The sequence below is a fragment of the Myxine glutinosa genome, chromosome 13, assembly GCF_964187855.1.
Source record: "Myxine glutinosa chromosome 13, kmMyxGlut1.1, whole genome shotgun sequence".
NCBI lineage: Eukaryota > Metazoa > Chordata > Myxini > Myxiniformes > Myxinidae > Myxine > Myxine glutinosa.
The window spans coordinates 49,685,632-49,712,397 of NC_136273.1; the positions used below are offsets into that span (position 1 = coordinate 49,685,632).

General features: G+C 43.9%; 1 protein-coding gene and 1 pseudogene across 2 annotated transcripts in view; both read left to right on the forward strand.

The window, feature by feature from the left end:
- Positions 1 to 26,766, forward strand: part of LOC144888672 (sterile alpha motif domain-containing protein 9-like) — a 105,122-nt pseudogene that overhangs the window by 63,295 nt on the left and 15,061 nt on the right. The window lies entirely within an intron of this gene.
- On the forward strand, positions 850 to 14,028 carry LOC144888707 (double-stranded RNA-binding protein Staufen homolog 2-like). Its single transcript, XM_078767706.1, has 4 exons — positions 850 to 943; positions 1,822 to 1,952; positions 2,324 to 2,492; positions 8,808 to 14,028. Exons 1-4 carry the CDS (start codon positions 850 to 852, stop codon positions 8,975 to 8,977), a joined length of 564 nt encoding a protein of 187 aa, XP_078623832.1. The 3' UTR covers positions 8,978 to 14,028.

A 26,766-nucleotide genomic window follows, 5' to 3' on the forward strand; every position in this document is an offset into this window, starting at 1 on the left:
TAGAATGGCAGCTGGTAACAAATCCGAAAATAAGCAGGATAAAGCTATCGCAGCTGCCTCCGGCAACCGTTTTTATATCCCGCTGGACTTTGAACTGCTGGAGACCCACATGTTGTTCTAGCAGGTGGCCTGGAGAGACAGACTCGAGTAGGAGCTCACGTTTAATGACTATTTATGCGTGATTGTGATTGATAACAAGCCGGAGGTAAGCTACAACATCGAGAACATCTAGCTCGAGTACGATATGATGATGCATCCAGAGCTGGCGAAGCTAATTCGCAGTCAGGACACCAGCTGGCTTGCAATCTTATACGACAGAGTCCTTTGCCACCTTAAGATGACCGTGAAGAAAAGACACGCATTGCAACATCAACCTGAATACCCCGGCACGCAGCATGCAAGGTATACTGATGCTGTGTGAAGACTCCAAAGAAAATAAAGCCTATGACAGAGACACTGAGGACTTCTACAACTCTAAAATCACCAAGGTGGAGGTGATCATTGAGGGAGTCTCCAACCAGCTGAACAGCCAAGACATGCACACCTACCCGCAATGGTATGAGGCAAAAAAGTACCTTGCCGGAATGTTGGGGAAAGAACACCATCCCCAGGCCGCAATGGTGGAAAATTGCTTTAACATTGCAGATGTAACCCTTGGGGAGTATCTGACCACCAAGTACCCACTGTGGCAGGACCCGTGCTCAACTTATGATGATGAGTTGCACAGCAGCAGGCGGCGGCTTTAGAACACCACTGAAGGGTCTACCATCGAGATCACAAAGACTTCAGAGAACGAGGGCACATCGAACCTATACCTGTACCTAATTATGATTGCCCAGCTCAACACAGATGGCTGCTACAAGCAGGCTATCAATTCACATTGATCCGCCTGCGCTTCCACGTGCCCCACACTTTGCACACATATGTGGCCAGACCTGCTGTGGTAAAACGGTCTTTACCCGAGATCTTCTGGAATTGCCACCCTAGTTTGGCGGCTACTGTGGTGTATTTCATCACATTGTCATTCTGTGCCCCACATGGTAACAAGACATATCAAGAACGATCCTGGAGTAGTGGTGACCCTAAGGTTTACAGGGTGTTTCAAAAAGTGATACTTCCTAGTGAGTTAGCTGAACTACTATCGTCCCCCACCCTCCTCCACCCCTGCCCCACTTATAATGGAAAATCTCTTCTATTATAAATGTATTTTACATTTACTACGATTATAGAAACCATGAAACATCACTGAATGTGACATGCTATGGTGACGTTCCATCTCGGTAAAGGCAAACGCCAAGTTTTAAGAAACCTTGTCTGTGACTTGTCATACCTGGTGCATTCAAAGAGTTCATCCGAAGTTATTAAAATGCGAGGCTCATGGCAAAGGGTCTAATGGGGTCTTGAGGGTGTAAGGTGTATAAAGGGTCGTGAGGTGTTAAAGGATCGATAGGTTCAGGGTGTCTAAAATGTGAAAGGTCTGAGGGGCTAATGTCAATGGTCTGTAAAGGACTAAAAAGTCTAAATATCTGAAGGGTCGACAGTCAAAGGATTGTAAAGATCCAAAGGGTGTAAGGGGTCTGAGAGTTCAAAGGGTCTAACGTCTAAGGTCTAAAATACAAGGTCTGTCACGTCTAAGGGATCTAAAAGTCCTGAAGGTCTCAAAGGTACATGCCAGGAGATCGTAATTGACGCACTTAACAACATGGCGCCTGTTGTTAAGTTCAGAAACTCTAGTATTCTATATGGCACTGGGGTTTAAAACAAATGGGTAGGCCTGCATGAATTCCATCTAGCCTTAAGACTCGTGGGCCTTGTCAACAGGTTCTTTGCCAGAGAGCCAGGCTGACCTCAAGGAGAAGACACCAATGAGTCTGCTGAACGAACTTGCCCATTTCAACAATCTGAAGCTACATTACAAGGTCATCAAGGAAGAGGGTCCTCCTCATGCCAAGGTCAGCAATGAAAGTTGGCCCCCTTTATCCATATGAATTGAAAGTCCTTTATAAATAAATATATGGTGCCTCAAAAACAGTTTCCTGAGAAAATGTGTCATATATTATTTTGTTCCAGTTGCGTATTGTTTCAATTTTTTTTTTGAAGCAGTCCTTATGATAATTTATTTCATTTTGTTTTTAAGTTGCTGGCCAAGTTTATCTTCATGTTGTCTCATATGCAAATATTTTCATATTATAAATTCGTATCTCATGTAATACCTTTTGGGCCACTCTGTATTTCAATGCATCAACGGTCCATTTTATGGCCTGGCATCCATTTGCTTTACCCCCTTTGATAACACTCTTTATTGTCGTCTTCCCTGATGTAGCTCTTCACAGTGCAGCTGGTGCTAGGTGAGCAATGCTGCGAGAAAACAACAAACACCATTAAGAAAGCCCAGCACATGGCAGCTCAAGAAATCCTTGACAAGACGACGCTCAGCAAGCCTGTCCCCCGCCATCTGAAGCACACCACAAGCAGCAACTCGGCGAGCACAGGTATTTAGATTTCCTGTTATCATCGAAGGTGGACAGAGGATATGTTTTCATCCCAGTCTGTTTGTCTGTGAGCAGGATATCTCAAAATGTTATGGACGGTTTGGGCGGGTGACAAAGACGAATTGATCAGAATTTGGTGAAGATCTGGATGCAGATACGACAATATTTGAAGTGATCCTTCACTCTTGAGAGATGGCTGAAAAACAATACATAGCATGATATCTCAATAAGTTGTGGATGGGTTTTGACAAAACTTGGTGGATGACCAGGGTAGGTGACAAGCCGATTAGAGTTTGGTTCAGTTCCGGTTCCAGATCTGGCCTATCAGTGGGATATAAAACATAAACTGTTCAGTCCGGCAGAGGTATGCGCTATACCGAGTGCCGTTCAAGTTTATATTGTGATGGATGTCATCACGGATAACTCCAAAAGCCACCACATCTATAAAAAGTTCACAGACGCCATCCACAACACTCACCTCTAACTGGATGCTCATGCCCTGTGTCAGCTTACCGTACCTGTGAGATCACTGAAGCAGATGGGGATCCATGCCGGCAGCCACGCAACAGATGTGAATTAGCCCACAAACCAACATTACGTGCTGCACCATGGCTTATATCAGAGAGGAATAAACCGCTTCGGCTAATTACCCCCATAGACTAGACGGATCTCTGAGAAATGTGAATGTTAGGTGCATTTTTGGGTAAAAGTTGGGAACCTCATTTTTTAACATAATTAGGCTATGCTGAATTCGATTAACCAGGTTCCCAAGCCGAATTTGGAGGTTTTGACCTTCTAATTAGCATAAACAAAATGGCCGCCAAATTGCCATTTTTGGACAATTTCTTTGAACAAGCATTTATATATCACTAGCTGAGGTACCCGGCTTCGCCCGGGTTGAATAGGAATAAGACAAATATATGATGAAAAGAACGTATATTTTAGAGCAATATCACAGTACATTTCCTACATGACGTTTTGTCAATTTTCAATTTCTCAAAACCTCTTGGTGTACAACATTTCTGGTTTTCTTACTTGGTGCCAAGACATAAAGATTGCTTGGTGTTCCAACCCTCGAGCAGCCCACGTACAGCTGGCCATGGGCAAACACTTGTTCTGTGAAGTTCAGGCCTACAACCTTCATTGATTGCCCCTGCGCCTTGTTGATGGACATCGCAAAACATAGCCTGATGGGGAACTGAATCCTCTTGAAGGAGAATGGAAGGTCAGGTGGAATAAGTGGTATCCTTGGAATGAATACTTTCTCTCCTCTGTATTGTCCTGAGAGGATGGTTGCCTCTAGGACATGCGGCATCATTTGCTGGATTGTCAATCGTGTTCCATTACACAGCTTTGGTGGATGAAGATTCCTTAGAAGCATGATTGGTGCTCCCACCTTGAGAATCAACCTGTGTGTTGGGAGTTCCTTGAGGCTGAAGACTGTTGAGAAACTCAGTTGGGAAGTTTACTGCCTGATCTTCATCTGTCACTTTGTCAAGAGAATCATAATTTCTTTCATGACCGGGAAGTTGGTGGAGAAGCAAATTGTTGATCTCTTGAACAGCATTGTTCTTGGGGGCCAAAATGGCTCTTTCGGCAAGCCATGATGAGTCCTGGAACTGGGTCTCCATATTGGGAAAGACCCTTTTGATCAAGTCATCTTTTGTTTCAACAAACTGTCCAAATGGTAGAAATATTTGTTCTGATGCATCTTGAGGGTATAGGCCATTGCCAACTTTCAAAAGCTGGCTTGAGAACGCCCCTGCAGTGTTGTCACCAAGAAGGTGGACTCTCATGTTGGTATTCAGGGTAAGTCTTTGCACATGTGGCCAGAGGAGATAAGAAGACTTGATACAGGCCTTGACTTGATCTGCTCTTGTGCCCCGTTGGATGACTGGGAGAGTCTGACGAAAGTCTCCAGCCAGAACAGTTGTCACACCACCCATGATTTTCTTGTTGTTGCGAATATCTTGGAGTGTTCTGTTCACTGCTTCGAATGCCTGCTTGTGGTTCATCGTAGCCTCATCCCAGATAATGATTTTGCACTGTTGAAGGATCTTGGCGTTTGCTGAATTCTTGCTAATGTTGCAGGTTGGGGTGTCTTGTTTGGTCAAATCCAAAGGCAGTTTGAAAGTTGAGTGTGCTGTCCTTCCTCCTTCAAGAAGTGTAGCTGCAATTCCACTTGAGGCCACAGCCAGAGCAATTTCCGACTTTTGACGAACCTTGGCCAGGATGATATTAATGAGGAATGTTTTTCCTGTCCCGCCAGGAGCATCGAGGAAGAATATCTTTCCAGCATCATCATCAACACTCTTCAGGATAGAAGTAAAGGCTTGCTGTTGGTCCTCAACCATTCTTGGGACATTCTGCTCTACAAATGTGGTCAGCTCTTCCATGTTGTAGTTTGTTTCCCTCAGAAGCTCCTGAGCCATTCCCTCAATGCTGTTTTCTGGTTGGGGCATTCCACAATTTGCCATAGTGGTTCCATAGGCAATCAGGTGCTTCTCTAGCTCAATCAGGGCTTGATTGTAGATTGCACAGTTGAAATCAATATCCACACCAGGGTTCTGACGTCTGGCCAAGTGAAGAAAGTCTTCAGACATATTTCCTTTGTGGTCCTCCCAGAGCTTCTCTGGATCCTGAATGTCACATGCTGCCAATATGATGGAAAACAGCTGCCGTAGTTGTTTTGGTGCCTGTGAGACTGCTGCCTCATCCATGGCTTTTTTCCAATGTTCATCTTCTTCCAATAGACCATGGAGTCGGCAGGCATCGCGGAAGGTGGCACAATCTTGACCATTAACCCGTCGCAAATCTTTAAAGGATGTTGGACCTCTGACAGTATGCAGGAGAAGGCGCAGAAAGAAACAGTCTCTGTTCTTTGGATGATCTGTGTAGACTCTGCCAATTGCGCTGCTGGCATAAACTCCAGGATAATTGTCTACTGGAATGTCCTTCTTCCTGCGATTCCACGTTTTGTTCTCCCATGTGTAGTAGGCAGGGACTTCATTGTACAGAAGAGTCTTGGCAAAGTCATCTTCTATGCAGAGTTTGAAGAAAGCTGTCAACGTAGTCTGAGGAGGCGGCCCATGTGCTCGTGCTTGGGCAGTTTCTGCAGTGTAATAGACCCTTTGTCCATTTTCCAGATGTACGGCCAAATTGATGACAGTTGGATATCGCTCATGAATGTTAAATCCAAGGATCCTCCACACTGCTTCATTTGTTGATATATATCGGCCTGACTGGAACCTGCTAATCTCATCTGACCTTTTGTTGTCACATACTTCAAATGTTGCCATGTCACTGCCCTTATTGACATACTTGCATACATATTTGATGGACTGAACTGAGCTGCACAGTTCCACATTGATGTGTGCATTAAAGATTTTGCAGAGCATTTTGTTGTGGAGAACAACCCACCGATTGTCAACGTTGTACTCTCCCACACTGCGAATGTTGAGGCTGGAGACTTCCCATCCTGTGATAACATTGACCTTGTATTGTAAATGTTGTAAAGAAAGAGTAGTCAGTGAGATCCTTTTCTGCCCCAAAGGAAGTCATTTGGAAGGCTGACCCGTTTATTCGTTCTTGGCGCGAAAAAATGGCGCGACAAATATATTCCAACAGTTGAAATCATCCAATCCACGTTGATCACGTGTATCAGTAATTTTATCCACGCCTATGTTTTATCCACGTTCACACGTCACGTGACGTTTTGTTAACTTCGTTCTTTTAAAACGTTGTTGTTTTAAATGTGAAGTCCAAAAACAAACCAAAAAAATATTTCCAACAGTTGAAATAATTATTGTTTCCAACAGTTGAAATTTAATGAAATTTGAATTCAAATGAAATCTCAACTAAAAAAAAAAACCGTTTATTCGTTCTTGGCGCGAAAAAATGGCGCGCATTTTGTCATTATGTGCGACTTTACGTCACTCCTACGGACATGAAAACATTTGTTTTCCTTAAAAATATATTTAAAATAAATAAAATAGTACATAAATTAACAATAAAATAAGCTAAAAAACCATTTAAAATACAATAAAAAGCACATTAAAAATATATAAATATGTACGTACAGTATACTGTACATACGCGCAACCGCTGATTCTCATTCAAAACAGAGGCGACGTACAGTATTCCTTTACTGTGTCTGTGTTAGCCATGGGTCTGAAGAAGGATAATGCTAGTGTTTCCAAGCGTAATGTGATTACGATGGACGATAAGGTAAATCTGATTAAAAGGTATGGAAAAGGTGGAAAAGTGTCGGTGATAGTGCATAGACCTTATCGCGAATCGGAACCGCAATGCGTCATGCGATCAGAAAGGGGCAATAGCGCCGCCACAACCTACACCATGGAATTGCAGCTGGGCCGGTTTTTTAAACCATTGATATTAAAATAAAAAGTTGCCTATAACCACCGGAATTTTATGCTGATTCCGAATCTGTGTCTAAAACTTTTCTCCGATGTGTAGTTCTTGAGTTATAAGCGGACATCCAGACAGACACACAGACACTCCTTTATATATAGAGATGTATATGCATGCAGCTATTTCATTTAACTTTACAACGTTTACCCCAAAATGCACCGAGAAGCTTATACATGGCCTTTTTTCATAAATCCGTCGAGTCTGTATTATGGTTGGTGACATATTGAAAGAGACATTCAAACTGATATTGAAATTGGACACTATAAAATGGGAAATGGTTTTAATAAGACAATGTTTCATACAACCATTTATTCTAAAATTAAGTATACATGACCAATACCATGAAGCACAAACATTCAGGAATGTCACACATGTTGTTTTGCCAAACTACATCAAATTCATACAAGGTGTCTGATCATCACTTTGTTGCTGACAGGCACACATTGATATGCACCTCAACTCTGAATAGCGACATTTGCAGCATCGAGTCTTGCATTGCTTCTGGCATGCACAACAAATCATCTCGAGGCAACTTTCTGGGATTGGACTCAGTGACATCAGAATAGGCTCTAGTCCTGAATCACCACGTTTCCATCCCATTTCCACAGGTGCAGGAAGGTCAGGTATGGCACAATGAGCATTTCTCCATACCATGGCTTGATAGTGTACTCGCATCAAATGGAAATGAAGAGCATCACTTGTCGGTGACATTGCTTCTGGTTTACCAGTCTTGGAGAACAACATATGTCGTGCTGAATCAACAGAGGTTGTTCTGTGCACTGTCAGGGAATAAATATTCATATTGACAATATTGCTAGAATATATCTCAATGTAATCTTGTTTAAAGTGGAATATGTTTTACTTTACAAAGTAAAAGGAATATGTTTTACTTTACAAGATGAGCAAAGAGCATAGAACTAGAGTTAACAGGTGGGCGGGAGAGTTAATTTCAGACAAAATGTGTAACGCTCTTGGACCGCCATCTGTGTAGCAAAATAGCCTATGTTCAGTTCACTGCGCACAGGCTGCAAATTCTTCCTCAGCAGGTCAGAGTATTTGACCTCTTGAACAGAAATAAGTACTAGCTGGCCAAGCGAGAGCCAAATAAGGTTTTGAACAAGAGAACCAGAGACGCTTGCAGGCTCTCATGTCCCAAGGGGAATTAACCTCGGGGGTGACCCTGCATACTCCGCAACATCAAAGGAGTTTGGGGCTTTAAAACCAAGAGAAAGTTGCGAGTAGAGAGCAGAGTGGACTGGGAGAGTGAATGAAGAGGAGTGAACAACTGGAGACTGGTTAACAACTGAACGAGGTTCAACGAAGACCTACAGAAGGAGCTGCAGCCACGACCGCCAGAACAACGTCATTAATATCTAATTCGTACATTTAGTGAAATACAGCAAATCTCTCAAAAGTGAATAAAACATTGATTTTGCTATAACGAGTTTCTGGAAGTTTCTGAAGTAGAAAAGCAGTTAATTTATTATTCTACAAATTGGTGGTCCGTAAGGGAGTCAACTCCACAGAACAAGGTAAGCTTTTGTTTGTTATCTGTGTAGTCTGATGTTAATCTGCGCAAATTGTTCAGTGTTTGAGTTTTGTGTATGTTTGTTGATATGTGGAGGTGGAAAAAACCACGAGGCCTTTAACAGGTTTCAGAAATCATGACAATTTTTTTCTCTTTTTTCTTCCAAAATTTAACTAAGTGTACTACAGATGTATACGTATTTTTCAGGGATGGTGCCATGGACCGTCACAAAGATCCACTAAAGCCTTTTGTCTTTAGAAAAGGTGCTGTGCTTTCATGAAGGACCACTGATATGGTATATACTGTATAATTATTTTGCGATTTTTTGACAAAAATTTCTTTCCCAAAATGGTCAGGACCACACCAGGTCCTGCTGACAACACATACTGCAGTGAAATGCCACGGTGGACCAAGTTGGATTCATGCCTCTCATTGCAAGCAAGCACATGGGACTGAGAAGGATGGTCCCGCTGACAATGAGGCTGCACCCGGCAGCCCAGCAGAACATTCAGCGGCTGATAAATGAAAGTCATGATTTCCATTCATTTCCATTACATTTTAAACACCACTTGCATTGATACACATTGCATTTTCAACATGTAGTATTCCTACTTGAGACATTTATTTGCCTATATGACATACAATTATCTATTGATATTAGTGCAACATGAGTGATAATGTATCACAACTACACTCATGATCAGGGGATTTAGTTGGACCCTGGGAAATAGAGGGATCAGAAACAGGCACATAATCAGATTATGTTAAATATTAAGGGATTATTTTTTTCTTTTTTATTAACCTGTGAAGAAGCTTGCTAGTTATGAGTTCGGTATAATGCTGAATTTCATTGACATGTAATTATGTTATAGGTATGGACATATACAAGGGGTAGCTCACATGTTTTACAGATGGATACAGGTGGGACACAGGGAAAGACCTTATCAAGACAAGCCGACCAATCAGGGAAAGCAAGGGACTTCTACTTCGGATACTCCTTGAAAATGGTGATATTAATCCTAGCAATGAGTTCTCTAGTGGTTGGGACTCTGTGTTGCATGCATTATTTCGGGGTAATGCAAGCCAACAACGCAACATTGGTGGCCAACACACAGATATATGATTATGTGGTTCGACATCAGCAAAAGAGAAGTTTGATGGAAGATCGGAACACACTTTTGCAACCCGATGGATTACACGGGATTAATACTTTTTTACATTTAGCCCACACAAGGGCTGAAATAGCAAATGAAAGTAATTGTTGGATATGTACACAAATGCCGCATTCTAGTGAGATCGGATTACCATTGGAAGCAGTTCCTTTTGGTTGGGAAGAGTTATGTAGCCGTTTCCCTCACACCCTGATAGCATCAGATTCTGACAGCCAATTGTCAGGGGAAATGGGATGGAAGAGAGGAGGCTATAATTGTGACCAATTTAAAAACAGTTATAGACCTGCATATGATGAGGACGACATGCCCTCTTACATGACCATTCAACAACAAATGATAGGATTAATGTGTATCACCAGACCCCGAACGCCTACGCATAACAGGTCTATGGGAACCTCTACATGCCACGGTTATGGTCGCGATGAAGGCTGGATGAGAACACCTGTCCCACTAGGACCAAATGGCACAAACGGTTTAGCTTTGTATTGGGAAGGCTATTGGGGAAAGGACAACACATGGACATATAATAATACATATTTTATATGTGGACATAAGGCATATCCGTATCTCCCGTCGGGGTGGTTCGGCACATGCTTTCTTGGGTTTGTACTTCCACACATGCGCTTGTTAACGACGTCACCAATGCGTATCCTGCATTCTAGGCCGAAAAGCACTGTTAGTATGGGAGAATGGGTTGGAATGGTAGTATTTCCATTTTATGGAACCTGGAAGGCAGGACATGAACTACGGCAAATGGCGTTGGCTATAGAATCATTGGCAAATAAAACAGCTAGTGGATTGACACAACTTACAAGTGAGCTGGCAGTGACAAGAACCATGGCATTACAAAATCGTATGGCATTAGATATGCTGTTGGCAGAGAAAGGAGGTACATGCGCAGTAATTGGTACAGATTGTTGTACATACATACCTGATAATTCGGGCGACGTTTATAACATAGCCAATACAATCAGAAGAGAGGGAGCAAAATATCACGATTATGTGAAAGGGGGTGCCTTTGCATGGCTGGAAAACACTTTGGGAGGAGTAGCAGCTGAGATACTCCAATACTTGTTTATTGGATTAGTGGTTATATTGGCAATAGATTTAGTAGTGGCTTGCTTGAAAACCTTAGTGACGGTGGGTTTGAATAAGATAACAAACAACACTATGATAGTGCAAGCAGCCACAAAAGAGGAAATAAACAAAGCAACAAATGAGGAAATGCATGTGGAACCACAAGAGGAAGACGTCTATGGCGACATGAATACTGAGATTCAACGATTGAATCAAGTAATGTTGCAAATGAATACAGTCGAGTTGAAATAAGGGCATAACAACTTGTTGTGAACTATGTCCGTTTTACACGATCGATGAACTCATATCACCACAAGTAACACTGTTAAAGAAAAACAAAAAGCGGGGAGGACTATGCTAATAACACATTAGGCATAGTTTGCTTGTTTGCAAGAATTGTTGGGAATTAGATATTCCTGTTTGTGATTGAAATCATATATAATCATTATAAATGCATATATTTTCTTTGAGTTGAGTTACAATACCTGCATGAGTTTAATTTTTGAATTATATGAACCTAAAAGCAATTGTGGATGCTATTCTTAGTTTTAGTAGTGTAAAACACATATCTGATTTGAATATTAGTCGTGTGAAGTTGTTATAAAATATAGTGATTTCATGTTACAATGTACCCCATCTGATTCAATCTGTGTGGAGAGCAGATATAAATGTGGCTAAGTAAAGGAAAGACAAGACCACATCCCAAATGGAGTGATAACGACATCTGGGAAGAAGTTTGAAAAAGGAAAATTTGTGAAAATGAAGTTAATCCTGGCATACACCCTCTTTCTCAAAGAATGATGAAGAAATACTCCTTTGGAAGATGGATGTTTACCTTCACCAAGGGAAAATTATGTGACCATTTGTCTGGGTCACACTGCAACATATGGAAAAGGGCGATCACTTACTTGTGTTTAAATACCTTGAACATTCATCACATCAGCAATTGCAGGACGACGATATTTTACCTGCAACGTTTACAGGATACGGTGACGTGTGTCATTACTTCACCAACTTCCGGGGAGCCAGCATGGAGCTGCAAGCGAACGGCTGCGTTTTTCCTTCACAACAGCTGTGCACGATTCTGCTGTGTGCTTCTGGTATGGACCATGGACAACTGAGTACCATGGTCCCAACATCATCATTGCGGATGCATCCGGCATCCCTGCTCCACATCTTGTTGACAAATCAACATCACATCAATACTTGCTCCATGCTCACGATGAGTGAGGAGACAAGTCGACTACAACTGGATGGAGGCCTTGTTCAAATCTACTATGGCTCACAGCAAGAGTGGCAAGGATGCTGCATGGAGAGCGGGGTCAGTCTATGACTCTGCCCAGCTATCAAAACAGCAGAAAATCCTACGCAAATAGTGTAGGTGTTATGAAGACATTTGAAGAGAAAAAATGTTTCATGCTGTAATTTCAAACACAAGTGCTCCGCCCCTTTTTTTCAAACAAAGAAAGTCAATATTTGATTAAAGGCAAATATTTTGCCAAATGTTGCAGATGCTTTATTATTGTAATGATGAACTGAAATTATTGCGTTTTGGTGAAGGTGAAATGTTTTGTGATCTTTATGCAAATGAGTTGAATTGAATTATCAACATAGAAAGAGTCAATGAACAAGGAAATGTATTGTGATCAAAATTCTTCCAGAATGACGGTGTATGCCTTAGGAAATTGAATTACCAGATTAGTGGTTTGAATATTTAATGTGGTAATGTTTAGATTAATGGCTAATATAAACATAAAAGAAAAACTGGGGATTGTCAGGGAATAAATATTCATATTGACAATATTGCTAGAATATATCTCAATGTAATCTTGTTTAAAGTGGAATATGTTTTACTTTACAAAGTAAAAGGAATATGTTTTACTTTACAAGATGAGCAAAGAGCATAGAACTAGAGTTAACAGGTGGGCGGGAGAGTTAATTTCAGATAAAATGTGTAACGCTCTTGGACCGCCATCTGTGTAGCAAAATAGCCTATGTTCAGTTCACTGCGCACAGGCTGCAAATTCTTCCTCAGCAGGTCAGAGTATTTGACCTCTTGAACAGAAATAAGTACTATCTGGCCAAGCGAGAGCCAAATAAGGTTTTTGAACAAGAGAACCAGAGACGCTTGCAGGCTCTCATGGCCCAAGGGGAATTAACCTCGGGGGTGACCCTGCATACTCCGCAACATCAAAGGAGTTTGGGGCTTTAAAACCAAGAGAAAGTTGCGAGTAGAGAGCAGAGTGGACTGGGAGAGTGAATGAAGAGGAGTGAACAACTGGAGACTGGTTAACAACTGAACGAGGTTCAACGAAGACCTACAGAAGGAGCTGCAGCCACAACCGCCAGAACAACGTCATTAATATCTAATTCGTACATTTAGTGAAATACAGCAAAACTCTCAAAATTGAATAAAACATTGATTTTGCTATAACGAGTTTCTGGAAGTTTCTGAAGTAGAAAAGCAGTTAATTTATTATTCTACAGCACATTATATATTCTGCAGACGAACGCTTCTGCAGATTTGATTATCTCCTCTGTGAGTTCACCAATGCCCAAGTTCTTCAGCAGTTTATGGTGCTCTTTGAAGACTTTCCATGATGTTCGTTTGGTGTGATTTGCAAAATAGGAGGTGGTGTCACACACAGTTAATGCGTGAAATGGTGCAGTGCTGTGGACAAACTTCTCGGTAGATTGTTTAAAACAGCATCAATTGGTGTATAACGCCGTTTCTTTGATGTACCTGACATCATCCAAAGATGTTCACATTGTGCACGTGGGAAGTGGGAAATTCAAAACTCAAAAACTCAAAATTCAAAATTTTTAAATTCGGCTTGGGCACCAGGTTAATCGAATTCAGCATACCCGAATTATGTTAAAAAGTGAGGTTCCCAACTTTTCCCCAAAAATGCACCTACAAGCTTATACATGGCTTTTTCCCATCAATCCGTCTAGTCTACTAGTCCTTGAGCCCAGACCCCAATTTTCACATATTGGTACCACCCAGAGGGACCAAACCAAATTGCTATTTTCAGCTTGCTAGATGTCCCTAGTTTACATTTTGGTATGATAGCCTTTGTAGATGAGTAGCGTAATGGTGGTTATCACCTCATATGTAAACATACCCTGCGCAAAAAAGACGAAACACACGTTTTTCCTTGTACTTTAAGCTAAGAATAACAACTTTATTAAGATAGTTAGGAAAGAGTCAAAAGTACATTTTGAGTTATTTTTCAGTAGAAAACAATCTTAAAATGTGTCTTTTTATGAACTGGGATGTTTCACACACTTGAAGGTAAATTGAAATAAATGTGTTCATACACTCAATGTTGTTACTTCTGGCAATGTCATTTCAAAGAACGTTTTATATTTACATGGATTCACACCCTTATTCTGTTTAGAAAAGCCTAAATAATAAAATAAAACCAATATGTCACTTTTTTTTTTTTTTTTTTTTTTTTTTTTTGTATACTGAATCGAGGCTCGTGAAAGAGCTAACATTTACTTCACAAACAAATCAACCAGACAAACAAAATATATAAAAAGAGGGAGCGGAAAACAAGATGGGGAGAGAAGGTGAAGCACACAAACACAACATTTGAGAGCAGGGAGATGTGTGGAAGGGAGAGGGCTTGGGGGGAGGAGGGATGGGAAGGGGGCGGGGGGGGTGGAGGGAGAAGTATAAAACACAAGGACACCAATGACTTCCAGGACAGAAGTTGGTATTTCAAAAAAGTGGAATTGGGGTGAAATTAGCGGGGGTAGAAAAGATCAAGGTTTTGGATGGGGGAAGATAAGAGATGGTGGTGAACAGCTGTTTTAAAGACCTGGAGGGTGGAGTGGGATTGAAGAGAGTGAGGGAGTTTGTTCCAGAGGCGGGAGAAAAGAGGAATGAAGGAGTGAAGGTGAGCAGAGAGTCTTGATTTTGGCAGTTTGACCATAAGAGGGTTGCAGGCAGATCTTGTGCGACCTGTAGGAATATTTGCGGGACAGAGCCCAGAGAGAGCTGGGGGGGCAAGGCCAGAGAGGAGTCGGTAGAAGATGGAAAGACCACCAACCTGCCTGCGGTGAGTGAGTGAGAGGCCCTTGGAGTTAGCTTCATCGCGGGAGATTCCAATGATTCTGAATGCTTTGGTTTCAACAGCGTGAAGACGAGCTAGGTGTGAGGCAGGAGCACCAGCCCAGAGGGGAGAGCAGTATTCCATTGAGCTGCGGATGAAAGCCTTGTATGTGGTGAGGAGCTCAGGTGTGCCAAGGAAGGACTTCGCACGACGGTGGATGCCCAGTCGGCGACTGGCTTTGGAGGCCAGATTTGAAATGTGGTTTTCCCAGGAAAGATCATGGCAGATAGTGAGACCCAAAAGCTTGAGTGACAGAACTTCTTGGAGAGGATTATTCAGAAAGTGGATGGGAGGGTTGTCCAGTCGGTCTTTTCGGAGAGACATCGTAAGAGTGTGAGATTTGTCAGGATTGAAAGACATGTTCCACTTGTTTGCCCAGTCTGTGATTTTGTCCAGGTCTGCAGAGAGTGAGGAGGCAGCAGACTGCCGATCTGAGGGATGAAGAATGGAGCGACAGAGAGTAGAGTCATCAGCAAAGAGATACAGAGGATTTTCAAGAGAGTCAGAGAGATCATTGATGAAGACCAGAAAAAGGACAGGGCCTAGAACACTGCCTTGTGGAACTCCAGCCTGAACAGGAAGAGGAGATGAGAGAAACCCATTCAGGGCCACACGTTGACTATGACTAGAGAGGAAGTCCGCCAGCCATGCGTGGAGATTTCCATGGATACCAAAAGAGGAGAGTTTGGTGAGCAGAGCGGGGTGCCAGACCGTATCGAAGGCACGTGATATGTCAAGGGAGACTGCTCTAATTTCCTGTTTGGCATTGAGGACCTCCATCCATTGTTGAGAAAGCAGAAGCAGCATGTCCAGAGTAGAGTGTCCAGGTCTGAAACCAAATTGATGATCAGAGATCAAGCCATTGGAGAAGAGGAAAGATTTCATATCTGAAGCAATGATGGATTCCATGACTTTGCTGATAAATTGGGAGAAGGCTGATTGGTCTGTAGTTGCTGGGATCTGTTTTTGCACCTTGTTTGTGCAAAGCGGTGATGTTGGCAGATTTCCAAGCAGATGGAAGATGACCTTGAGCAAAAGAGAGGGTGAAGAGAACAGAGAGAGGGAGTGAAAGAGCGGAAGAACAGGATTTTAGGACCCGTGGGCTGATGCCCTCAGGTCCAGTTGCAGAATCCGAGTCGAGGGTTGACAGAAACTTTTCCACCTTGTCAAGAGGAAAGGACACAGAGTCCAGGAGCAGCTGGGTATGACTGGGTACGGTGGGTACAGAGAGGGATAGGTTTGGGACACAAGATTTAGAGGCAAACACAGAGTTGAGGCATTCAGCTTTTTCACGTGCGGAGTCAGCCGTGTGGCCATTTGAGGTGAGGGAGGGGATGGAGGGGGAACAAACACCAGAAACAGATTTGACCAGACACCACCAGGATTTGGAAGAGGGAGACAGATAAGAGAGTTCGGTCCTGAGAACGGAGAGATATTGTTTCCTGGCTCTCCTGAGGGTGGACACACACTTGTTTCGGGCTTTGTGAAAGGAAATGAGATTTCCTTCCGTTGGATTTGCTTTCCAGGAGACGAAAGCAAGTTGTTTCTGGGCAATAGCCTCACCACAAGATTCCGTGTACCATGGACGGGAGGAAGGGTATGACAACAGAAGACGAGATGGGATAAATCTGTGCATGAGAGAGAGCAGTTTGCTTTGGAAGAATTCCCAGGAAGAATTTATGTCAGAGGCAGTAGAGATGGGAGACCAGTCCAGATGATTGATGGCTGCTTGAAGACCGTGCCAGTTGGCCTTAGTGAAATGCCAGACTCGTCGACGCTGAGGAGGCTCTCTGAGAATGGTCAGAGAGATGTCCACTTTAACAAGCACATGATCAGAAGAGCCGATTGGAGCAGAAGAAGAGCAGCAGACATTTTCAGGGAAGTTAGTGATAACCAAGTCCAGAAGAGAAGATGCTCCGTTGACTGAAATCCGGGTCGGGAAATTGACAGTTTGTGTCAGTCCCAGTGAGTCACAGAAGTCCTTTGCTGAAGAGCCATGGCTGGTGAGAGAGGTACCCACACCCAGCCAACTGGCATGGTGACAGTTGAAATCACCACATATGAGGAAGAGAGAGTTGGGATGGGTAGATAGAAGTTGGTCCATATTCTCAGACAGCGAGATGTAGATGGAGTCATCACTGTTTGGTGGACGGTACAACACACATATGAACAAAAGGTGGGAGCGAAGGGGAAGCCGTAGCCAAAGGTATTCCTGGGGGTGAGGTGGAGAGAGGGCAGTGCAGGGCGAGTGAGGAAGAGAGTTTTTCATATAGATAGCAACCCCACCTCCAGGACGAGGCTCAGGTCTATCATACCGGAGTAGGGAGTAACCTGGGAGAGATACCAAGGAATCAGAGACATCATGAAGGAGGAAAGTTTCTGTTAAGCAGATCACGTCTGGTTTGTCAGAAGCAACCTGTATGGAGAGATCAGACATGTTTGAGCGAAGGCCCCGGATGTTTGAGGTCCATACTGTTAAGGAAGAGGAAGGGGGAGCATCGGATACAGAACAGGGGGGGGGGAGCGGTAGGGTAAGATGTGGAAGAGGAGGAAGAAGTAGGGAGAGCTGTTGAAGGTGTGTCAGAGATTACAGAATAGCTCGGAGAAAGGGAAGGATGGGGCAGACAAAAGGTTTGATGGTGATTGGGAGAGGCGCAGTGAGGTGTTATTTGACGAGGGGGAAGAGTGAGGCAGAAGGTTGAGGGAGATGAAGGTGAAAGTTGGAAGGGGGAAGAAGCGGGGAGGACGCTTTGAGGGGGAGGGGTGAGAGGGGAGTCTAGGAGGGGAGGAGCGAGGGAGAGTCTCGGAGGGGAGGGGTGTGGGGGGAGATTTGAAAGGAATGGGTGATTGGGAAGATTTGGAGGGGAGGGGCAAGGGGGAAGATTTGAAAGAGATGGGTGATGGGGATGGTTTGGAGGGGATGGGCAAGGGGGTAGATTTAGAGGGGAGGGGTGATGGGAAATGGGATTTTGGGGTGATGGGATTTTGAAAAATGTACAATTAATGGGAAACGAACATTTATTGCAAAATGAGTTTCTTGAGACATTCGAGTCAAAAATACGTTTGAGGACGCTGGAGGGAGGATGGAGTGCTGGAGAGTTTAGGGAATGAATGAAAGATGCACTATAAGAGATGGAATTTTTTTTTGGAATGAATGGATTTGGTGAGCAAGTCGAAAGCATCCTTTTATAGAAGAAGAAGAAAAAGGTGTTATAGAAAATGACAGAATACAGGTCTTCAGGGTTCAGATGAGACATTTTTTAACAACGTGATCACAAACAGCGTGGTCGAAGAATGAACGAACGAACAACTAAGAACGAATAAACGAATAAAAACGGAAGGAAATGTTTTTGGGTTTTTTTTTTTTTTTTTGAGATTTTAAAACAAGGAAGTATGGGATGAAAAGACCGTGAAAACAGAGACCGGAAAAAAATTTCAGCGTGATCGGAGAACCGCTGAGACAAAAACAAAGCCTAAAGCCAAGGTTGGACACAGTAGCCTAGTACTACACTTAGGCCTCAGAATACACGATGAGAAAGACCGACGATTCTGTACACAGGTACAAAAAACCAACGCCAAGAATACTATTAAAGACACCCCAATAGGTACATACAAGACCAGTTTCGACAAAAACACAATTGTGAAAAGTTACTTAACTTCGAAAGCGAGCGTGCATGGACAGCTTTGAAGAGACCACTTATCATGTCATCACTTAATAACCCAAGTCAAAATTGAAATTTCTGTTACCGTGATACACACTCTCATACATGACTGTACACTGCCAAGTTAATCAGTGTCATCATCAGTGTCCGAGTCTGACAACTCTACTTCCAGCTCTTTTTCTCTGGCTTGGTTGGTGCAGGTTTGTAGTTTGCACATGTCTGTGCACTTCAAGCTATATGCCAGGCAGGTACAGTCCGGTAGTTTGCATGAGTGCACACATTTGCAGGACAGCAACTGGAGCACAGCTTCTGGTGCAGGTGATCCACGCATCCACTGCACAGCAAGCCCTCTTCATCTGTGGTCCAACCACAGTCCTTGGGGTCAGGGATGAATGGGTGACTCTGCAAACATCTCCTCCAGATGGCCGCTTGATAGTTCGCACGGAGGGCATGCAGGAAGAGACAGTCCTCACAGGGAGGCAGCTGGCTAGACTCCAATTCACCACGTCTCGCACAGAACAGTTGGTAGCGAAGCTTGTTGACTGTGGCAGTCTGTGCAGAAGGCATGTAGAGATGGCAGGTGACCTTTTGGAGTTTACTGAACAGCTCCCCAGATACCTCCCATGACTGACCAAGTTCAGCAAAGGCCTCCAGATAGGTCTTGTCAGACTTCATTCGCTTGAAGGCAGCCAACTTGCCACGTCCAGCAAATGCGCTGACTGTATCACAGCCTGTGTAGCCATGCATACCAATCAGTGCCTCACACACCTCACCTCCCAGAGCATGGCTCAGCTTCTGGATGTCAAGGTATCTTGTCCTGGCCTTGGTTCCGCACTTCATGTACATGGGACATGGGATGGACTTGGCAACAGCCAGGCACAGCACGAGGACATCTGTGTCTTCTGCACTGATCACAACGGACCTGATGCCAGATTCTGCTGCATGAACACCATGTAGTAAGATGCGGGTGTCAGCTTCTTCCTGTGAGGACTTTAGCTCTGTGGCCTCCTCCCAGTGCTCTTTCAACAGTTTGTAACATTGATGTCCACAGGTCACATACAGTAACTTGTTGTCAAGCTTCTGCCTGTGTTCTGGCCCCTTCCATGTCTGCACAAGGAACTCGATCAAGCTGGTCTTGTTAGATGAACTGGAGATGAACTTTCTCCACTGTTGAATGTTGTGCCCAGGTGCTATGGTCTTGAACTGCAATGCTGTGTCTCCTCCCCTGTTGACCCTTTCTGCATTTTTGATGGATGTGTCTCTGTAGACATCGAAAACGACATCAATGCGGTGGCTCTTTCCACCTTCGTGGAGGACTTGAGACAGTGCTGATTCTGCCAGCTGTGAGAAGGTCTTTTCATTTCCTTTCAGTTTATGGACTAGGCTCATCCCATCAATGACTGTTGCTGAGGGCTCTGGGATGACTTCTGCTGGAGAAACATTCTTTTCCAACTCCCTGGCAAGGGCAGCTTTGTTGGTCTTGTGGAGAGACCCATCACCATTGGCCAGAGCCCATGGCAGGGGCCCCAGTGGATGAGCCAGCACGTCACTCATGTGTAGTTTCCTGCTTTCGGCAACAAGTATCATCTGGCCAAACAGTTTCCTGTCAGCTTTGATGACTACTTCTTTGGCAGAGCTTTTACAACATGACTTCTTTCTGATGTCTGAAAACGTCTTCAGCTTCTTATTTGACATCTTTTCATGAAACGTTGTAGCTGGGGCAGCTGCTTCCAAGCGCTCTTGTTTGAATGTTTGATATGCCTCCTCTCCTACCTTGCGGGCGTCGAGAAGGTGCTTGGCAACTTCTGCTGGGGCCACCGCACCAGTTGACAGACTGACAAGCTCTCCATGGTCAAGGTTGAATGGATTCAACCAGCTGGTTTCCATCAGTGGAACCATGGACTGGATGTCAGCCTCATCTCTTCTGATTCTTGGCATCTGTAGGTCAGGATGACTGAAGTTGTCATGTTGGCCTACATGAACCATGTCCCTTAGCTGTCTCATATAAGTGCTTCGGTACTCAGATGTCAGGTAGTATCTAGCCACAGCTCCAGGTTTCAGGCTGAACCCTTTTGTGCCTCCAGGTGTCTGGGTGTCCTTGTTGACAGTCTCTTCGATCGTCTGGTCCACAGGTATCCGCCCAAAGGGATTCTTGCAGCCGATCTGCACAGAAAACACACCTTGCATAAAGTGGGCATGGATGTCAGGATGTTCGATGGGTAGCCGAGACATTGTGGCATAGTAGTAGGTCAGGAACCGGGTGTAGTTCACCTTGTCATAGGCAAAGCACCAGGGAATCATCTCTCGAATAGCTGCCAGGTGAAGCATCCAGTTACCTTCTCGAGATGCTCGGATGAGGCCCAGCATAATCTCAACCATGTCTAGGTAAGACATCCAGAAGGCTGCAAGGCTGTTCTCATCTCTGAGGGAGTTCAGGTAGGTTTCGAACAGCTCCACGATACGTGTGCATGATTCATCCTGAAGCAGGTCCTGGAAGGATGCTTGGCAAACATTGTTGTGGAACTCTCCAATGCTCTTCAGGGCTTCTTCTAGGTGTTGGCTGTCTTCAGGATGAGTGTTCTCTATCCACAGAAGGAAGCCTTTCCAGGCAAGCCTCATCAGTGCTTCATATGCAGTCTTGTGTGCTCTAACTGCCCGGTTGTACCTGCGACCTTCCATCAGCCCAGCCACAGACCCTTCTGCAATGACACCTGATTCAACAAACACATCTCTGAGTCCTGCATCTTCAAATCTCTTCCCTAGGATGGACAGGAGGTTGCAGATTGTGTGGAAGACGCCCATCCTGATGATGATGTTCTTGAATTTGTCATGTTTCCACACTATCTCAGCAGCCTTGGCAAAGAGTGCTTGGTCAAACACACAGACGATCTTGTTGAGCTGTAAGGACTGCATGATGCCAAGTGTTTGCTCCAGTACGTCATTCACAGTTGCAGGAGCATTGATTGTGGGAAGGTAGCTCACAGTGTCCTGGATCACTGTCACATCATTGCGGATCTGGATGTTGAACCCTGTCCAGCTGCTTATGGTCTGGTTCTCAGGATCTGACATTCGAGTCAGGAGCCATACATGGTTCTTCTTCTTTGCATCTTGAACTTCTTTGTTTGTGTCAGAATCAAGGGTCTCAGTCTTAGGTGGCCCAGTTCGCTGTCCAACATTGTAGGTTGGTAGCATCAATGGGGCAGGACTGATGCTCCTCTTCTTGGATTTGCTGACTGCAGGCAGGACCTTCTGTGGCATAGGCCCTGCAACTTTGGGTTGGACAGCAATGCCATTGACCCTGTGAGAGGTGCCTTCTCCACTCAGTGTCTCTTCAAGACGGTCAATGTTATCCCAGGCCAGGGTGGTAAACACACCAGGATGCATGTCTTCTGGCAGTGGTATGTCCTCTGCTGAGCGTTCCAGCTTCTGGACACAAAGAGCTGTGTCAATCTCCTCTACTTGGGAGTAGGAAATAGCATGGCCAAGACGATTCAGACTTCGTATCAATTCTGTGTTTCCTGTCAGTGTCTTCACAGCAAATGGGAGGAGTATGTGCTTGGGTGGCTTAGTCTTGCCACAGGTGACAGCAAAGACTAGATCACTGCCAAAAGAAGCAGCAAGACGCTGGACTCTTTCAGAGGGATTTGCACACTCAGTATCCCCAGTCAGCAGGGTATACAGGAACTTTGTGACAGCTTCAGGGATGACACTTTTCTGTGTATCAGGTGGCCATGACTGTTGGACATCTTGTTTCTTGATCTGATTCCGCAGCTGTATGGCTGCTTTGGTGAGGACATCCATGGATTTGATAGACTGTGCTTCACGTAGATCTTGCTTCATGTTGTGGGCTTCCTTGACAAGGTCATCCATTGACAGGCTGTCTGGATAGAGAAGCACCCTTCCTTTCTCATTTGAGACAAAGTGAAGTGACCCTTCCAGCTCACTTTCAAGCTTGCGACGAACATGCTTCTTTGTCGAGGGTTTGATCTTGGTGATGCCATGGGAGTTCATGGATCTCTCAAGCCTGGCTGTGAGGTCTGTTAACGGCAATATTTCAGGGTTTGGGAGGAATTCAGTCCTCACATGCATGAACAGTTCCTCATAGGCTTGTCTCTCTGTCTTCTCATAATCTGCTGCCTCACTCTCTTCCTGTTGTACTTCTGAAGAGCTGGTAGAAGACACTCTTCTTCTTGTGTACTCTTTGTAGCACGTCTTGTGGTAATTCCCCTCTGTGGCAACTAGGTCTCTGCTCAGCAATGCAAGCACTCTTAGATCACATTTCTTTATTGCCGCCTTGCGGATGGTGTCGTCTGCTCGTAACCCAAGACACTGCATAAGAGGTTCCCTTGATTTTTGTCCTTTGATGTATTTCGGCTTCTGGCAGAAGATGCAGATCTTGTCATACAGTCTTGAAGTAGGCCTACTTGGTGCATCCCTGGTCCTGGATGATGATCTTCTGGAAGCAGCTTCTGTGGGTTCAGCACTGGCACCTTTGGAGAGGATCGAGTCCAAAGACTTCTTCATGGTAAACATGCTGCGGCATTTGCGATGGTACTGTACCTGAGGTACTTGCCCTTCTTTTAGTCCTTTTGCCAAGTCAAGGACTGGGGAATGCTGTCTGATCTCTGCAGCCCGGAGCAAAGCCTTCCATGAATCCAGGTCCCTCAATGTCACCAGGGAATCAGAGTCATCGTCTGAGCAATGAATAAGACAGTTTGTGCACGGCCGCTTCTTCGGCAGGGTGGTACCTTGATCCATCGACATCACTCTGATCACTGTACAACACTATCTGCAACATACAAAAAGATAATATTGGTTAAGATATTAGTTTTGAAAGAAAAGATAATATAAGTATAATTGGTGAAAAAAAACCGCTTAAATCTACCTGTAATTCAAAATGTTAAGTTTCCAGCTGAAGATAAATACAATTATTGCAGGCAGTAAACACAATACAATGTAAAAAATAGTGTGAATCACATTTATTTTGCATTTTGCTTTTTAATCAAAAGGAAATAACCTTATTTGCATCGTTTTCATCCACATTGGTGGAGATAGAAATTTGACACTGGCGTATCTTTCATTTTTTGCAAATTACACAATGGCGCTAATGACAAAAAAATAAAAACTCACCCACAGGGTGAACCGTATCTTGCCAAAATGTGAACATTGTGACCTTGACCTTTGACCTTGACCTTCATAATTTTGTGTGCTAAAGGGTATCTCTAAAAGACTCTGATATGCGAACTTACAAGAGTTTCCAAAGGGAACTGTGCTCTACAGAGTGACCTAAACAATGCGAACTAAAGCAATACAATATACATGAAAAGTGCAGTTTTTTCGTCATAACGCCGTCAAATGACGTCACATTGTCAAACTAGTTATATGTTTGGAAAGCACTCAACAAGGGCTTCAATTTGAGGTACTACTCGATATGGTAACTGAAACTTGAAAATTTTACCTTTTGGTCAAAATTGAATGACCTTCAAAATGATCTTGAAGGTCAAGGCCGATCGACACCAAAAACTAATCAACTGAGCGCCATACCACACCCTATATACCCACCAAGTTTGGAGATCATAAGATCAAAGTTACTCAAAAAATAAGGGTTTCGTAATTTGACCTTGGGGTCAATAATTTTCGACCTCCAGCGCTAACCATGAAGGTCAAGGCCGATCGCCACCAAAAACTAATCAGCTGAGCGCCGGACCATATACTAGATTCCCATGAAGTTTGGAGACGATCCGATCAAAGTTACTCAAAAAATAAGGATTTCAACATTTGACCTTGGGGTCAATAATTTTCGACCTCCAGCGCTAACCATGAAGATCAAGGCCGATCGCCACCAAAAACTAATCAGCTGAGCGCCGGACCATATACTAGATTCCCATGAAGTTTGGAGACGATCCGATCAAAGTTACTCAAAAAATAAGGGTTTCGTCGACCTCCATGATTGACCACAAAGTGACCTTGACCTTTGACCTTGACCTTCAAAATTTTGTGTGCTGAAGGGTATCTCCATAGGACTCTGACATGCGAAGTTACAGGAGTTTCCAATAATAACTGTGGTCTACAGAGTGATCTGAAGGTCAAGGTCAAAGGTCAAGGTCGACCTCCAGCGCTAACCATGAAGGTCAAGGCCGATCGCCACCAAAAACTAATCAGCTGAGCGCCGGACCATATACTAGATTCCCATGAAGTTTGGAGACGATCCGATCAAAGTTACTCAAAAAATAACGATTTCAACATTTGACCTTGGGGTCAATAATTTTCGACCTCCAGCGCTAACCATGAAGGTCAAGGCCGATCGCCACCAAAAACTAATCAGCTGAGCGCCGGACCATATACTAGATTCCCATGAAGTTTGGAGACGATCCGATCAAAGTTACTCAAAAAATAAGGGTTTCGTCGACCTCCATGATTGACCACAAAGTGACCTTGACCTTTGACCTTGACCTTCAAAATTTTGTGTGCTGAAGGGTATCTCTATAGGACTCTGATATGCGAAGTTACAGGAGTTTCCAATAATAACTGTGGTCTACAGAGTGATCTGAAGGTCAAGGTCAAAGGTCAAGGTCGACCTCCAGCGCTAACCATGAAGGTCAAGGCCGATCGCCACCAAAAACTAATCAGCTGAGCGCCGGACCATATACTAGATTCCCATGAAGTTTGGAGACGATCCGATCAAAGTTACTCAAAAAATAACGATTTCAACATTTGACCTTGGGGTCAATAATTTTCGACCTCCAGCGCTAACCATGAAGGTCAAGGCCGATCGCCACCAAAAACTAATCAGCTGAGCGCCGGACCATATACTAGATTCCCATGAAGTTTGGAGACGATCCGATCAAAGTTACTCAAAAAATAAGGGTTTCGTCGACCTCCATGATTGACCACAAAGTGACCTTGACCTTTGACCTTGACCTTCAAAATTTTGTGTGCTGAAGGGTATCTCTATAGGACTCTGATATGCGAAGTTACAGGAGTTTCCAATAATAACTGTGGTCTACAGAGTGATCTAAACGTGGAAAAAAAATGATTAACCACAAACAAAAAAACAAAAAAACAAAAAAACAAACATACAAGCTGACTAATACATCTTGCAAAAACTTCGTTTTGGCAAGATAATGAGTTTTTTTAATTATTGACAAAGCTACCTATCTCAAAAGGCTATCATATATTATTACACTCATATCAACCCGATAAACATTTTAGTACTACTTTGGTTTGGTCCCCCCAGGTGGCACCGATATCTGCTCTGGCCCATGGACTATACCAGGATAAGTTACCCAAACCCGAACAGGACAAGTCAAGACACTGTTCTTTATACCACACAGGTTTAATTGCAGCGAGCAAGACAAGAAGTGGTGAGAAAACAAGCAATTATAACCATACAATAAATTGAGGGTCTTTCACTCTCTCACTGCAGGCAAGTTGGTGATCTTTCTGTCTTCTACGGACTCCTCTCCGGCCTAGCTCCCCCAGCTCTGTCTGTGCTCTGTCCCTCAAATATTTGTACAGGACGCACAAGATCTGTCAGCAATCCTCTTATGGTGAAACTGCCAAAATCAAGACTCTCTGCTCACCTTCACTCTTTCATTTCTCTTTTTTCCACTTTTCTATTTGGTGGTCTCACTTTCCTATTTGGTGGGGGGGGGGGGGGCGGGGGTAGGGGGTAGGGGCTTAATATTAATAATGGGTAGCAAGGTCTGACTTCCAAAATTACCATTTGTTAGTGTAGTTGCAGTGCATGTGAAATCACAAATACAGTTTATGTTCATTATTGTTACTCACGTTTAAATACGGGATGCTTTTGTCTTAATTGTAAACTGCTGAAAAAATTAAGGTGGGGGCATTGGTATTCCTCCACCATCACCACCTGTGAGTGAGAGCACCATGGTTGAGACGATAAACCCAAGTGAGGTCAAAATGCTCACAATTGTAATACCCTGCTCCTGAAATAGGGTGCGGAGGAGCTATCCAAGTGTGGTGTCCTCATGCATGATCCTGTTGATTGTGTCAGGGATCTGAGAGATTTGGTGAGTGAAGGTTCCCGCTGTTAGTCGAGGCAGCCTCCAAGTGGGGCCCGCTTTCATTTTTGAGTTCTTGCCGCTGCTTCTCAAAGTCTCGCAGATGTGCCTCAATGCCTTATCTGACCTTTGAGGCAATGTACTACTCCCTCCAGCTTTCTTTAATTCTGGGTGATGTCGCCATCTAACTTTGAGATCCCGCATCTATCTCCAAGAGCCTCGCTTGGTTGTTGATAATCTCTCCCTGCTGTGCTCA

What these genes read in the sequence shown, in the direction of transcription:
- LOC144888707 (XM_078767706.1), top strand. Translation starts at nt 850, where the DNA reads ATGGCTGCTACAAGCAGGCTATCAATTCACATTGATCCGCCTGCGCTT. An exon ending in ATGTGGCCAGACCTGCTGTG is followed by an intron (nt 944 to 1,821) that starts GTAAAACGGTCT and finishes CCTTGTCAACAG; the next exon opens with GTTCTTTGCCAGAGAGCCAG. An exon ending in AGGGTCCTCCTCATGCCAAG is followed by an intron (nt 1,953 to 2,323) that starts GTCAGCAATGAA and finishes TCCCTGATGTAG; the next exon opens with CTCTTCACAGTGCAGCTGGT.